Genomic DNA, 16,627 nt, shown 5'->3' with positions numbered 1-16,627 from the left:
TATCAAAAATAACTCCACTCCTTAAATACTGCCAAATCAGCACTTACTTATACACGCAACCCTATATATACAAACATCACACAGCACTCTATTGTTACTTGTGAATTTTTATTTCCTTCTGTTGACAAGGGCTTCTGCCAGTGAATCAGGCTGCAGTGGAGACAGACTAGGAACTGCCGCAGACGACACAAGCAAGGCAGTCAAAGCAGAGGTAAGTGGCGCGTACATTTGTGTTCATGGTCTCTTTCTCTCTTGCCTGTTTCCATAAAGACGAGCAGTCTTGCTGCCATGCAGTTGCTTGTAAGAGCAGACAGCCTGCATCCTTGCTGATCTGCAAGCCTGATGTTATGCATCAAAGTGCATATTTGCTGAAGTTGGGGTGAGAAAGAAGTCTTTGACCTGTGCAACTGGGAAAAGGAGTAACTGATAGTTTAATTATGTTCTATTTGTTAGGTTTTTTTCCTAAGAATATCACTGTGGGTGCATGAAAATCTCTGTATTGAAAGCATGTGCATAAATCGGATATTTTGCTCTCATGCATTTAAGCTTTGTTTGTAAGTTAACCAGGAGATCCTGACATCTGCTAGCCATATTAACTGCCATGGTGCCTCTCTGTCCCAGTTACAGTGTATGTATGTGGAAAAAAATTGCGACCCTCTCAATAGTACACTGATGATTTTCTAGAAGATTTAAAGCTTATTTTCATTAAATATCAGAAGTCTCCAGAAATGGCCCTTTCCATGTATCTTTCATGTCTCTTGTGTTACTTTTTTTTTTTTTTTTAATCAAATATTTCAGTTAGTTCCAGTTCGGCATGGGAAATGCCACTCTTTGGCTTTGTTTCATTACATAAAAATACTAGATTGCTGTTCAAGCGTCCTACAGTCAAGACACTGAAATTGATGAGGCAGTAGGTGCCAAGAGTTAATTGACACACTCTTTCTGATTTAGAAAGTATTGATCTGGAAGTGCCTTAAAACACATGACCTAAACTACATGACAATCCAATAAATATGAGTATACCCTGAAAAGGGCAACCATATAGCTACCCCATTGCCTCACCTTTAGTACAAAACCAAACTGTGACTTAAGCTGGACTTCTCAGTTTTGTTCCCAAATGCTGTTTCACATGCAGAAATAGAGGAACATGTTTTACTTCTGTTTGAAGTGAATAAAACAGGAGAAAGTGGTGAAGTATCTACTAGAAAGTGCTGCTTCCAGATCACACAAGTGGGAGGTTTTCTGTTCTATTGACAGAAGAATGGAAGTATTCTCCTTCAAAGTGGATGGACTACAGTGAGTTTGAATGCCAATATTGAAATTAAGGGCATAGCCCAGTTTCAGTTTAATCCAGATGGGTATTATAGATTTAACCAAAAATTAAGATAATTGAAAATTCCCACCCTCATGAAGAAGTTCAGAGAAAATACACCTTTTGGCTAAACTTCCCAAGCTCTCCAAATCGCATAAATCTTACCCATGATATATCAGATAATACACTGTTTTTATGACTCGTCTGCCCTTTGGACAGGAGCCTTTGACTCACTCCTGGCCTCTGTTAAATGCGGCGAGCTGCAGACAGCCCCTCCTCACTCAGGTACTTGTTCTGGCAGCCCCTTTGGGGAACAGACCTTGGGTAACCTTCAGGAGACTCCCCACTTTGGGGGGGAGTGGAATTCCATGCCATTTTCTTCCTAATGCAAACACCCCTGCATGTGCTCTTTCACACAGCCCCAAGATGCGATGCCTCCTCCTGCTGCTCTGCTCCCAAGCAATTGTCTTTTCAGCAGGATTCACAACATCCTCCGCTCTGAATTCAGACAAAAGCCAGTACAGGAAGACTCGCAACCCCGAATGCTTTATGAATGTTGTAAGTTGGCTCACTTTCTCTCCCATTCTTCCCAAATTCCCTCTCCAGGTACCACTACAACTACCCCATCACTAACAGTCCCTGTCAGGAGGCCCTTTCCAAGGAGTCCCTCCAGCATTGTAGTAGAGAGCATGCACCTAGAAGAAACCTTGATGCTCCTATCCAAACAGTCTGAGCTGCCAGAGAGAAGACATCCTTTGCAGTGGAGGCAAAGCCTGGTTTCTAGTCTCAAGGGAACCAAAATCCTCCCTTTCTCTAACAACCTGTTTCCTCAGTACAGCAGCAAGGGAGGATGAATCCCTTCATCAAACAGCAGATTCTCACAACACAAAGGAATCCAAGACCCCTTGCTCTGAATCACCAAAGATTTCCTCACGGGAGTGGCAAGAGTGTAATAGGTGCTGCTGTGAGCGAGTTTGTAATGTGACATCCACTCTGCCTGGCTTGTCTAACCACACTTTGGCAAGAAAGGATTCATTATGGCTCAAACCCCACATCTTTGGGCACTGCCATAGACAGATAGTGCTGCATGCTTACTCTCTAAAAAGGCACATCTGATAAGCCTTGCAAAACATGACCAACTATCTCCCAAAAGGAGAGTCATTCTGGACAGTTCTGCTTTGTCCTATAATGTGGGGTCAAATACCAGACAACTACCACCTAAGCAGGTTTGAAGAAGGCTTGGATGTATCACTTTACAAGACCTGCAATATTTATTCTCAGTCACATTCTCTGTGGCCAGAAGCCCTCCATTGCAATCACAGAACAGCCCATTTCCACGCTACTCAGCTTGGTTACTGTCCAAAGCAGGACAGCTTTATCCAAGGTGTTTAGTAGCACCATTCCCAAAGTCTAAGAGGACAGACATGCACCCCAAAAAGTAGCATAAATATCATCATTCTCAAAAGAGCAAGGCATGGATTGTGCTGTCCTGTAGGAATCTCTTTTGGGTCCCCTCCTACCAGTACGACACAGAGCGGAAATGAAGAAGCCAGTGATAGGTTATCATATTCATCTTCCTGGTACGTTCTTGGCTAAGTTTACATTCCTAGACAGAAGCATCATCTAGGCACCTTCTCCACCCATCTCTATGTTGCACGTGCATGTTAACAAGCTCTCCTTTGACTTCCCACAGAGTGAAATTATCAGATATCACGGATATCCCAGTGAGGAATATCAAGTTACCACAGAAGATGGATACATTCTTGCTGTCTTTAGAATTCCTGCTGGGAGGAACAGCCAAAATACAGGTGTGACACAGTTATGGGAAAGAAAGAGAGAGCCAACTCTTACATGGGTCTCCCATCTTTCCCCTTTGCACATGCAATGGAATATTCCATATCTTTCCACCTCAGCAAGAGCACCTGGACAGGAAGTGGCTTGAATTCTTTATATAAGTTTGAAAAATCCTGCAAAACCAGAATCTGCACCCCATTTTAACTACACATTTCTTTCTACTACAGTATAAGAAAACCCTTTTCTTTTTCAGGGAAAAAGCCTGCAGTCCTGCTACAGCACGGTACTTTTGGAGATTGTATTCACTGGATTTCTAACCTGCCCAACAACAGCCTAGGCTTCATCCTTGCAGATGCTGGATTTGATGTCTGGTTAGGAAACAGCCGAGGGAACACTTGGTCTTCAAAACACAAGACCCTTAAGCCCTGCCAGAAGGAGTTCTGGCAGTTCAGGTACTCTGTGGAGAAAGAATTACTAAAGAGAGCAACTTTCAGGGGACTAGCAAGATTGGGCAGCACTTTTCCCCTTCTTGTCATATGAAAAAATCCCCTTCTGGATTAGATGAAAACCCTACTGGTTTTCACACATCCAACATGTAAGCAGACTTGACCAACTCAATTCTTTTCCCCAGATGCAGCCTCTTCTGGGTGTGGTGGTCAGAAGAAAGGCTTGGTTATGTGATTGGGACAGGCCCTTCTGGAATCAGCACATACAAAAGCAAAGCTGGAAGTACACAGGTCACCTTTGTCCACACAAGCTACTGGTTTCTTCTTGGGAAAGGGAAAAGGAGGCATCTATAACCTTGAAGTCTCCCACCAGATACCATGTCTCAAGTGCAGATATGAGAGGAGACTGCTCAGCTCAGTTGAAAAATCTGATCTGTCACAACTGAGAGTGAAATATTATTTTTTTCTTTTTTACTCATGCAGTAACAATTAAGCTAAGTCCTGCAAGAGCCTCAGCTAATGGACAGAACCTCCTCTGCAGAGAGCCCAAGGTGTCAGGCAGCCTGGCAGTACAGCTGTGTTCCTCTACCCCCTTCCCCAACTCAAGCAAGAATGCAGACAAAGTGTGCAGCTTTGTCTTTCTGTGGGTCCTGCTTGGTGCAATGAACAAAAGTGACATTCAGTAACTCACACTGTGACAGCTGAATTATTATTTTTCTGTTTCTCCCCTATAGCTTTGATGAGATAGGTAAATATGATATTCCAGCGGAGCTGTACTTCATCATGAATAAAACTGGACAGAAGCATGTATATTATGCTGGTCACTCAGAGGCTTCAGCTGCAGGTAATGTTAGGACCGCTTGGGTCCAAACCAGTTGCTATTAGTGTTTATGATTTATATATAAGATCCATTAGTAGGTATTGGGGTTTATGCCATGGTATGCCATTGTCCTTTTACAAAAATACACGCAGAAACAGAGAAGAAAAAGAGGGGAAGCAGCATGTGCCTGCATTTTTAGACAATTATTTTGCTTTCTTCTCATTTGTGCATTTCAAGAGTCTTTTTGCAGAACAAATCATCTAGGCCAAGACATTACCTTCTTTGTCTTTAGATCCTTATGTTTTAGGCAACCAGTTGAATTTCTCACCAAATTCATCTTTGGAGAAATCTAGACATATTCAGAAAACAGGACGGATGCAGCCTTTTTGTCCTTCCTGCCTTCCTTCCTGCCTCATGCTCTTGCTTTATGTGTTCATTCACTCTCACCTGTTTGCACTTAGTTACAAGCAAAATTTCTGCTCTTAATCTTCAGATATTTATTAAGATAATTAAAATAATAAGTAATATAATTAACATAATAATTAATATAATAATTGAGATAATTCTTAAGATAATTATTGTATTACTACCTGCCAGAATAAACATATACGTTCTTTTAGAGCCTGCAAGCTGAAAAACCCACTATTTTATTAGAGTTTGGGGAACTTTAGAGGGTGTTTGAATTAAGACAATCTGATTCATACATCTTCTTCCCAAAACTGGCCTGAACACAAAACAGTCAGTGCCAAGAAAAATCTATATCTGGACATGCTCTAACGAACCTCTATCCTTAGAAGGAACCCCATCTCCCAAATAAAAGTTTCAAGAATTAAATACTTCCCTTAGGTCTGCAGTACAGAGATGGACAACAGCCCATGGGCTGCTAATCTAGTCTCACTTCTTCGCTGCCCACTGTTTTTTTTTTTGATCTGTGGAGATCTCTTCACTAATTGACTTGTGTCTTCTCTGCTTACAGGCTTCATAGCATTTTCTACTTTTCCTGAGTTGGCTCAAAGGGTGAAATTATTCTTTGCTTTGGCACCAGTAACTACAGTCACACATGCTACCAGTCCTCTGATAACATTTGCACATCTTCCCCCAGCACTGATCAGGGTATGTCATTCCTCTTTCTAAAAGACAATTCTCTGCTTTGTTTTTACTGACCTCATTTGAATTACGCTGATTTAATTCAGTGTCTCAGACTTCCGACAGTGCTGTTAGACTTCAGACTTTCTGAAGAGCTAGGCTACAAGGCTTTACGTGCTAGCTCTTTTGCAACTTCTTTAAAATAAAAGGCATACTTCTATCATTATTCGTTCAAACATTTTTGAAGGAAGCTCAGAAATAACAAAATAAAATGAGTCTAACGTAGTCTACTAAATCTAGCCTTAAGCATTGGTAGAAAACTACAATTAAGATATTTCCCATCTTAATTTCATTAGACATGCAGTTCAGTTTTGCTCATGAAATATTTACTTGTAAAATGATAAATGAAACTTAAAGGGAAATACCTATTTCACAGCAGAGATTGTCAATTTAACAGAATTTGCTGGGAATGGTGGAAATTCTGGGTACTACATGTTATGGCAAACTGCAGGAGCAGAACCTCTCTCTGTCCAAGCTGTACCCATTATGCGACTATAGAAAATCCAGACCCACACAATTTTCATTTTTCTGCTCCTTCTTTACTTAGTAGCAATACTCATGGTACACTTTGTGCACCTGCCTGGAATAAATATTAGGTCAAAAAGCTATTTCCTTTACTCTGCAGTCACGAATGCAGCCAGCTGCCCTTTCTCACTGAGGTCAGCGCACTAAAGCCGTAGGGAAAGTGACCTCAAGGACTCATGTCTAATAAGAAGAAGCAGGAAGAACACATGGTGTGCACTCGGAAAAAAACTCACTTTAAAGGACACTGGGATGAGTAGCAGTTTCAGCCATCTTATAATGTTAATAATTAAGAGTCAAGGCTATTAGGGAAGAGGGAGGGAGAGTTGTCTGCACAAAACAATCCTGCAACAAGAAAAAAAAGAATTGCACTTCTCCTTCCCTTAGTTACTACTTGGCTGCAAAGGTGCTCTTCACCAGAATGAACTGCTGAAAGGCCCTCTAACACAGTTCTGCAACTCTCTGGGAAAGGTTTGTGGCTGTCTGCTCTGCTTCCTAGGTGGAGGCAGCATAAAAAATCTGAACACGGTAAGCATGTCCAAGAACACCTTAATACAACTAAAGCAAAGTAATTTTGAAGGCAAGCAATTTCACTGCCTTATACCTGTATACTGTTGCAGGGACACAGAGAAATGTATGGGGGCTTTCAAGTAATGCCAACTAGGACCTCAGCTAATGATGAGATGTGCCACCTGACACATCCAAATCACACAAGGAAGTAAGGCAGAATTCAGAATGGTCCCATCTTGAGATGATGTCCCTCAGTGTCCCCTCTTCTGGGGCTAAGTCCAAGAAACGTTGGACGGATAACAAACCTTTTACAATGGAGAAATGAATGGAGAATGATCTTTTTTGTTTTGTACAATTTTCCTTCCTAAATAGGAGGACACACAAATTATCTGAATGTAAGAGATGGTTTCTTTTTGCTTGCTACACATCAAAACATTTCCAGCCAAAATTCGAAGCTGTTTCTGCACACTTCTCTCAACAGAAAGATCTGATTTCTGTACTCTGGATGCTAATTTTTTTTCTTGTAGACCTTCCACATCTCTGTTCTTCAGTGGCCTTTGGTCTTTCAGACTATTTAACAAGTATTCCCATAAAAAGCTCCCACATACGTAGCCTCATTATGGTACAAGCAGATACCCTATTTATAAACAATCCTCCTCTACCAGAGTAGTGCAGCATTATTTGAAAGCATCATACGAATCATAGAAACAGACAAAAACAAAGGTCATCCACAATTCCCAAATGATGTTTTCCATATAATTTAGGACTAACGTGGGAAAGATGCTCCCGAAAGGATAAAAATGAACATACTCATTCCTGCTGTAAAATCCCATATTTCTGAGTATCATGTCCTTCACAGCTTCATTCTGTCACAACACCACATCACTGCCTTTCTAACATTTCTGCTTTCTCTCCAGAGTCGAATGGATACATACATAGCACATCATCCAGCTGGAACATCAGTACAAAACTTTATTCATTGGCATCAGGTATAACTGTGTACTGACGTATAAACTGACTCTTACTACTGCTTTTGTATGCAGCCAACAGCCCCCAGGGAAGTCCACAGGCAACAGATCTGGGAAACTGCCCATCACATCTTCTCACATGCTGCCCTGAGCATCTGCCACAGAGGGAGCACTGCTGCTCATGGCTCACCAGACTTTACCTGAATTGCCCCTTTGGCATCAGGCACTGAGATTTCCCCTGGGCACGTCAGGCAGCTCTGCATGTTGGGCTCCAATGGCTTCCAGGCTTCAGCTTTATTATGTACATCTTTGTCGTGAGAGCTGCAGAAGGGAACGTGAGCGTGGCCCAGGCACTTAGCAGGCAGTAGGAGGATAGTGGAAACTTGAGCGGGCAGGGGATGAGCCAGACAAAGAAATAATGCAGGTTAAGGCTTTTCTCCCAGAGGGCTAATTGCAGCCTGGATCATCTCCCAGAGCCAGTTAACCACAGAAGCACTTCTGCTGGCACAACGGCAATGTGGGGAACTGCCTCTTCTTCTGGCATCTTATGTCACTCTCAGAACTAAGCTTGTTCTGCCTGTGCTCCAAATCAGACCAGGGCAAGAAAGCATCAGCTCAGAAACACATCACTGTTTGTGCACAGAACTGTGGCCACATGTGCCAACACTTAAATTTATGCCTGCTCCTGCACACATCCCTGACTAAAATTCCCAGGATCCAGGCCACCAGAACCCAGAGCCAGAAAACAGAGACAAACTAGCAGATTTCTAACCTAAAGGTTTGGAAAAAAAAAAAATACATACTTTTTTCAGTAAGACAGATTTGTCTTTTATTATGTTATTGTTGGTGGGTGTCATTTGTTTGTTTTTTTCTTTTAGAGAAGACACATTCAAGAAGACAACATTTTAGTCTTAAACTAAGTGCACCCTGCTCCCAATAGTCAAACACAGGGCCTCTGGAAATTTTGCTACTACTGTGAGCAGACCAGACAAAAATGACACACAAAAGGCATGACGTGTGAGGAGGTATCATATAGACTAGACTAGTAATAGCCCTGACATACGTCTGTATCACAAACAGGGACCTCAACTTTACCTAACTACAACAATCAAGTGAAATATTAATAATAGAACATACCAACGATGATGGCTGAGGAACAGGAGGGATTGTTAGCAATGGGAAAGGCGATGAACCTGCTCACCCTATGATCCGTCCTCAGTGTCTCTGGAAGCCTGCCCACTGCCTGAGCCTTGGTTTCAATCACAGGCAAGAAAACACCTCCTGCACACTGTCTCTTAACACTTTTATTTTATCTGTCCTTGTTACAATATCAACAGATGGCAAAAGCAGACCAATTTCAAGCTTATGACTATGGCTCTAAGGAAAACATGAGGAAATACAATCAGGTAAGGCAATGCAGTTTTCCTGAAAACTCACCCTCGGGTTCTGGCAAAACTAAGAGGAGAAAAATTCAGATTTCAGCACCTATGAGTAATAAAAAGGCAGAGAGTGATCTCAAGTAATGTTTCACCTGAATCTAATACTCATAACTGTAATAGTCTAGTTACAGATGAGATGTAGACAAGTGCTTGCAAACCACTGTCAAAAGTTTGTTTTGCCTTCCCTACTGATCCAGGGATGTGTCCAATGAATTTTCAATCCACCTGCTATTCCCAAAAGACTAACAGCAACACTCAAGTCCTAGGACTGGATTAGTATGGTGCTCTTCCCTTTCCCCAAAAATCTCAAGGTCTGGCCTTTGGCTAAATACTGAAATGAGTGGGGGGAAAAAAAAAAAAAAAGTGTAAAAATGCATACCTTGGTTTTGGGAAGCTACTTACCACAAAAATTAACCAGCCACGATGATTCAGTACAGAACAGTGGAGACTTCTGCTTCTGCTGTGGTTAACTAATGTATCCTGTATGGAAAAAAGGAAACAGCCACAACTTGTTCAGTATGAGCATTGGTCACTGACTCCTCAATACTCCGAAGTGCTGCAACACTGATAACGTGCCTGACAAGTTTTTGAATTTTGATCAGATCAGTTGACTTGTAGGGAGTCTTCTGAGTCAGGGCAGGTTATTTTATAAATGACACAGCATTCTACAGGTGGAGAATGATTCTAAAGTTTTCTCAGACACCTTCCATCCACACATACAGCCTCTAAATACTGAAGTTTAAATTTTGGAATGGGCAATGTTTTATTCCCAGTGCTTGGGGTGGTTAGGAAACTGCCCAAAAATGAGAAAAAGACAGAACCACACGTAAATAATAGGGCTTAATTTAAAACCATCTTGTGCATGGTCCCTTACCACCCTCCTGACCACCCTGTATTAAGTCATTTGGCTCAGGTCTCAGAAGATCCCCATTCTACTCCTCTGTGGTTCTTTGATTTCCTCTGCAATGACAGACAAGGCAAATATGCTCATGGGCTGTCACTCCATCAGTAGCAACACTGTGACCTAGAGAGAGTGTCAAGTGAAGTCTGGAACAATCCAACTAAAAGTCTTCCACTCCACACCCGTGTAAGGCATGAAGGGGACCCTACATAAGCCCAAAATGGGACATATGTAAAAAACAACTTTGCAGTCCTTGCCCGATAAACACGGACACTGCTCTTTCCCTATTCTACCTCTGAAGGGCACAAGCAGATGTCAAATTGCAGGACAACTCAGAGCCATTTATTACAGAAAGACACACGAAGGGGATGGGTTGTTTCCTTTCATGGTCAACAGGGAACAGGGTTAGGGAAATGGACACTAGGTTGGTGGCCTTCATCATTACTGTTTTATCATAGTGAGTGCAGAAGGGAAAGATTCTACTTGCACAGAATCCTTTCTCTGAACACAACTTCTGACACAGCAGCATTCACTCAGGTCTCCTCCCTTTCTTACAGTCTACTCCTCCTGCATACAAGATAGAGAAGACAAGCACACCAGTTGCTCTTTGGAGTGGTGGACAAGACAAACTTGGAGATACAAAAGACATGGCAAAACTACTTCCTCGGATCACTAATCTCATTTACCATGAGCATTTTCCTGCTTGGGGACATCTTGATTTCGTCTGGGGCCTTGATGCAACTGAGAAAATGTATCGTAAAATCGTTGAACTAATAAGAAAACACCCTTAAAGCTTCACACTGGGAATTAATTAATCCAATAAAAATCCCAAAGATTTCTATTTAGCAGTAGAATATGGGTGTAGAGATTGATATAGGGATTTACAATCTACCGTCAATTAATTTGCAATTTTTTTATGTTGCTTTCCATGGTGCTACATTATTTTGGTGACTGCAGTCTCTCTGAGGAGGTTGAGGTACAGGGGGATGACTGCTGATAATAGAAAAAACACTTCAGGGATCACTTATTTTGGAATATTTTACTTCTATAAGACAGATTTAGATACAGCTAATATTTCATTTTGCCTTCCCTTGTAGATCAATACTACATATTGCAACTGACACAGAGGGGTTAACCCATGAAAACCCAAAATCGGAGACTCTAATTTCTCTGTTGAAGTATAAGTAATCTTTATTTAAATTAAAGCATCCGTCCTCTTGATACAGTGTTTCTCCTGTTTTGTTTTCCTCTCCTCACATTACCAACAGTAATGTTGGTACCAACCAAACTTGCAAATACAAAAGACATGGCAAAACTGCTTCCTCAGATTACTAATCTCATTTACCATGAGCATTTTCCTGCTTGAGGACATCTTGATTTCGTCTGGGGCCTTGATGCAACTGAGAAAATGTATCATAAAATCGTTGAACTAATAGGAAATACATTTGAAATGATATGCAGAGTGTGGATTCGCTCAATAAAATCTTTCAAAATTGTGATTTGGCAATAAGGGGGATACCTTGGGAGGAGGAAACACGCAGACACATGTAACGGATACCAGTAGAGGTGTCTTTTTGGTTTCTTGCTTTTCTCAAAGTCAGAAATTTTCCATGGAGTTACTGTGATTGATGTCTTCCTTAGAAGGTTGAGGTGTATAGGAATGAACGTTTAAAACATGGATATATTTGTGCACATGCTGCAAGGATCAATTGACTTGGACAGATTCTATTTCTGCAAGACTGATTTTTTTAAGCCTAATCTTTGCTGTTCTCATGTATATTTTACATACACCAAAGAGGTATTCTTGTGCCCAATTTGTGTTTTCCCACAGAGACCCAAAAGTGAGTTTTACTCATTTCTCTATTGATGTACAACTGACCTTTCTTTAAATTAAATCTGTTATCCATTTTTCAGAGAAATTGGCTTGGTTTGGTTTGTTTTGTTTGTTTGTTTTCTCCTTAAATTTACCTATGCTGTCAACACAATCGAGAGATCTTCAGACACAAGAAACTGAGCAGAGATCTCCAAACATCAAGGAATCAAACCTCAGAAAAACTCAGAGAAGTATTCTCCTGCCCACCATGCCCACACCTCACTCAAGTTTTGTTCACGCACTCTAAGCTCCACAATTTCAAAGATAATGAATGGCAGCTGAAGGATAAGGAGATGTAGACCCATCAGGCAAGCTCCACTCCAAGCAATACAGCTTCACCCCCTGAATAATTCTTGACAGTGACAATGAAGATGTTGTGAGCACTCTGAGCTATCAGCTTTGAATTTTCCACAACCCTGTGTCTTGACCATTATTTCTTCAAGCAATTTCAGCAGCATGGAAAAGCAGTCAGCTGTTTTCCATTTCCAGCCATTAGTTTAAAGAGATAGCATCTTCATTATCCATGCAAGTGTCTCGCATCTACTTAACTACAGGTTGATCTGGCACGTAAGGGTGTGGTTCCCCAGGTTACACCGCCAAAGTGTTCAATTTATATATGCAGACAGGGCAGTTTTGTTTCCTGGGCTGTTTCTGGGTGCTGCTCCTGTTGTTCAAGTAAGAACCTTCATAATTGGAGTCACCATCCACCAGAATAGTTACACTGAAAAACTTATCTATGTTCTGCAACACAGGAAAAATGCACTACCTTGTCCATGCACCCATTCTAGCAGCCATTAGCAGTGCTGACCATGACATATGTCTTCAGAACTTATGCCAGCTAGAAGATTCTGAAGTCTGGTTTTAGTACTGTTGCATGCATATGAGCCACATTTGCATTTGGATAAACCCACTTACAGAGTCTGTAGCATTAACATCAACTCCAGCTCTAAGCAACATCTTGATCAGGTTTTCATTCTGTTTAGTCTTTGAGACCTGTTTCACGCAAGGGAAAGAGTAACACAGTAAGACAATTTATCTGTGTATAGTACTAAGTAGTTTTGGCTAAACGCTGCAGTGTTTCCAAAGAGAAGAGGGTTTGGCTTTTGCAAATACCAGACTGATGCAGTGGTACAATTCTGTTCCTTCACCACCTATAGGCACAGCAAAAATCTCTGCTCCTTCTGATGCTCTCCATCAGTCCCTGATTTTAAAAAAAGAAGTCCATATTCTATACAGGTTCCTGGCCCAAAATACTTCCATGAGGAAGGTGATAAGGGGAAAGGAAAAGGTACAGGATCTTTCCAGCTTTCATCCAGACTCACCATGAGAAGATATCCAATAAGCATAACTGGCATGAGGATTATGATGAGCACATAGTCAAGGAAGCTAAACCGTTTTCTCACCGCATAATGCAGACAAGTGCGGTCCTTCTAAACACAAAATAACTCTGATTAGTACCAGATTCAGTGATCTCTTTATATTTGTTTAATATTGACAATAGTGAACTATTATATTTCAAAAGCTTTCTTTTAGGTAATCTACTAGAAACATTTCCCTTTTTTTTTTTTTTTAAACAGAAAGAGACATGCATTTTGCTTCCTTCAAGTAGAAGCACATTAAACACATATAGGCTCATGGAAACTGGGCTACACATGCAAGAAGGATGTGGGATCCAAAGGATTCCACATGTATGCCTGCAAACTTGGACATGGCTGCAGAGAGGGTAGAGTGGACATCTCCTGTGGCTACTACTGCTGCTCAGCAAGTCAAATCAGCAGGAAGAATCCCCACAGCTCCTCTTCTTATAGAGGTTACTGAAGAAAAGACATGTGAGAGTTTATGGCACCTCCTCTGGCAAACTTGAGGAACACAGGCAAGTAGCAATACCCCCAGCAGATCCCTAGAGCAAACACAGCTTAAAAAAATCATTGAATACTGAGCAAAACAAAGCAACTAAAGGGCAGAACTCTAATCTTGCGTGTTAAGAACACTTGTGTTAAACCTCGACACGTTCTCAAACTGGAGCTTCACAAACGATGTTATAATGTTGTGCTGGGGCACAAAATAAGCAGAGAAAGCCAGGCACAGCTAGAAAAGGGCTGCCAAGGCAGTTAAAATGACCTTTCTTCAAAATACTGAACCTTTTCAGAAGGACTTTGAGGTAAGACAGAGAAGCCCATGCAATACGAAGAATAGATGGGACAGAATACGCCACTGAACTCACAAACATTTCCTGTCCTCCTATGAAATAAACTAATGCACTGGAAACCAGAGACATGAGATAGCCCACAAATATGTAGGCACTTGCTAAATATTGCCTTGGAGTACAAGGTGATACAAGAGAATTTACAGTGTTGTGGGTTTTTTTCCTGGCTCTTTATCACCTTTAACATCATAGGAATAAATGACAAATTAAGTCAGAACACACATTTTCCATCTACTTTTGACTTGTAACTGACAAGGAAATCTACCACAAAAAAACCCACTTACTGCTCCTGGTCTGTAACATGACAAAAACAGGTCTACAGGGGAAACAAGGAAGGATTTTGTAGGGTCAGTCTCTCATCAGGGAGGCATCTGTGAGAGACGGACAGGTTCTCCTTCAGATCTTTCTTTTAATCAGGGTGAGAGGGAAAGAAAGGCCACAGAAGAGACAGATACAAACTGAAGGGCAATGTTTATTATATTGTGTGCATTGTCAAGTTAGCAAAATAAATGAGGAGACAAACACAAACATATAGGCTCATTGAATTGTAATTTGAGGGCTATACGTATGCCCCAGGTGGAAAAAAACCTCAGGTTTGGCTGCGCTTGCCAGTGTCCCCACACATACACTCCACTTACCTTGTCTCTGAGGTTGACGTTGGCATTTCTTTTTAGAAGGTAGCTAACAATCCGGTTGTTTCCCTTTTTACACGCACAAATTAAGGGGGTGTCTCCACCACGGCTATCCTGGATGTTCAGATATTTACTGTTGCGCTCCAAAAGGAGACGAACTTCATTGAAATCGTTATTATAAGCTGCCTGACAAATGGGCTGAAAAGAGAAGACAATACTCATCAGCGCACGTTTCACTAAGACATCCACACTTCCCGTTCTGACTTACAACTTGCACATCCCTAAGACACTGCCAAGCACTTCTGGCAGAGCTTGTAGTTCTAGGCGACTTCCAGCAGATGGTGGTAAGAGACACCGCTGCTGCTGCCACCCAGCGCCTCTCCGCCCTCAGCCTCAGCACTCACAGCCCTTGCACAGTGGAATGAACTCGCTGTTCATTTTGGGCGAAGAAATAAATCATTTGCAGCCATTTAAGAAACGGCTTCCAATCTCTTAGCAGCTGGCCACTGTATTAAGCAGCAAGCACTGACAAGCCCATGTCTCTCTAAGTTTACAAAAGGCTTTCCCTCTGGATGAGCACTGCTGAACAAGAGGCACCACACCTGACTCATTAGTTCCCAGAACAGAACCGCACTTTAGGTGAAAGTTGAAAAAACACTCTCACACCAATGTTTATTTTCTAGGGCTTGAAGGTAGACTTCTTACCTATAAAACATATGCAAAAGCCCTGCTCGGATTTTGAGAACTGATTGCTACTCAAGTCTTTGCTCAGTGACCTAACCTAACCTTTGCCCTTGACCAGACCTGCAATTCCTTCCCTCTCCAGCAGCAAGAACTCAGACTAAGGAGAGGCTGAGAATGACAGGAGTGCTATAGGTTTCTAATAGCCCAATGAAGGCCTCTCTGATCTGTCTGGTAGCAAAGCCCTTCACTTTTGGTCTCACTCACACTTCTGCATGCAGCACCACCTAACATTCAGAAAAGACACACGCAATAAACCAAAAAATGTTGCACAAACCATGCAGTGAAAAGGAGGGAAAAGAAAGAATCACAACACCAAAATCCTACCCTCACCCATGGTGCCTTTTCCCTGCTGTAGCATCAGGGCTAACTATGAACTAAGGCGCGTGGCTCTGCCTGACTGAAGAAATCAAAGCGCAAACAATGGGGATGAAAAATTGGATTCTGAAGGCTCAATATGCCAATGACTGAGTGACACTCACCAAAGTTCCAAGTAAAATCGAATATTCATTTTTTAAAGTGAAACCTTTGTAGTTAGATTAGGATATCTCTACCATACTATTAAAACTTTAACGGGGCCATCTGAAGAGGATTTAAACACTCAGAATTTAACGCTTCAGGAAAGGTAAGAAGTAATCATAGGACAGGTAATGGTTTTAACAGCTGAGATTGCTCAGTACAAGACCACCAGACAAGAGGTGCAAGAAAAGTGAAAGCTTTCACTGTCAGGAAGAAAGACAATACCTCTAAACGATGGACTGTTTTTTAAAACAATTGTGGGTCAGATGAAAACAAAATTTATAAAGAAAGAGAACTAATGTACATTAAAACATTAACTAATAAGCATGGAAGATATGGACATCATTTGAACATTCTCTAAGCACCACTTTAACTAAGCTAGGATATGCTAAATGGACCATGGTCTGCAAACAAACCCATAAAAGTAAGAGCTAAAAAAAAATCACATTCCTAACACAATTGTGGGATAGGGGAGAATGTTTCATTAGGCGTTAACTCTATTGCCTATACTGAACATGAGCCAAGGATTTGTTTGTAGTTAGCAAACTTGTTTGTTGTTTGTGCCATGCTCAGAATCATTCTGATCTCAACAAAGAACAACAAATATCTTGAACACATAGTCTCTCTATGAAGTCACAATAATTCCACTGATTATTGCATTTTCTTTACGCCCTCAAACAGTACTTCTGTCAGTTTGTAGTACCCAAAGCACAGCATTTCCAGAGGAAAAGAACTTCCAGATCTGTAAAAGCCTGCGTATGGGAGGGTGCAAAGGGAATAAACCAAACCCGGTGAATA

At 41.4% G+C, this 16,627-nt stretch overlaps 2 protein-coding genes across 3 annotated transcripts in view; one reads left to right on the top strand and one right to left on the bottom strand.

Annotated features, from left to right (window-relative positions):
• Positions 1-16,627, bottom strand: part of LOC136104260 (uncharacterized) — a 62,674-nt gene that overhangs the window by 22,874 nt on the left and 23,173 nt on the right. For both annotated transcript variants that reach the window (XM_071811940.1, XM_071811941.1), the window contains exon 3: positions 14,576-14,767. In XM_071811940.1, coding sequence (XP_071668041.1) covers positions 14,576-14,767 — 192 coding nt within the window. The remainder of the gene's footprint in view (positions 1-14,575; positions 14,768-16,627) is intronic.
• Positions 193-10,664, top strand: LOC136104259 (lysosomal acid lipase/cholesteryl ester hydrolase-like). Its single transcript, XM_065843021.2, has 10 exons — positions 193-211; positions 1,732-1,870; positions 3,006-3,120; positions 3,360-3,558; positions 4,287-4,396; positions 5,349-5,485; positions 6,428-6,568; positions 7,468-7,539; positions 8,856-8,924; positions 10,416-10,664. The coding sequence occupies exons 2-10, from the start codon at positions 1,739-1,741 to the stop codon at positions 10,647-10,649; spliced, it is 1,209 nt and encodes a 402-aa protein (XP_065699093.1). The 5' UTR covers positions 193-211; positions 1,732-1,738; the 3' UTR covers positions 10,650-10,664.

This window comes from Patagioenas fasciata, chromosome 8, assembly GCF_037038585.1.
Source record: "Patagioenas fasciata isolate bPatFas1 chromosome 8, bPatFas1.hap1, whole genome shotgun sequence".
Lineage (NCBI taxonomy): Eukaryota > Metazoa > Chordata > Aves > Columbiformes > Columbidae > Patagioenas > Patagioenas fasciata.
Note: the sequence above shows the minus strand (reverse complement) of the source record. Positions and strands in the feature narration are given on the sequence as shown.

Excerpts from the sequence above, each read along its gene's own strand:
- LOC136104259 (XM_065843021.2), top strand. The coding sequence starts at position 1,739 with ATGCGATGCCTCCTCCTGCTGCTCTGCTCCCAAGCAATTGTCTTTTCA. Across the intron at positions 5,486-6,427 it reads TTCCCCCAGCACTGATCAGG|TTACTACTTGGCTGCAAAGG; the intron begins GTATGTCATTCC and ends TCCTTCCCTTAG. Across the intron at positions 8,925-10,415 it reads ACATGAGGAAATACAATCAG|TCTACTCCTCCTGCATACAA; the intron begins GTAAGGCAATGC and ends CCTTTCTTACAG.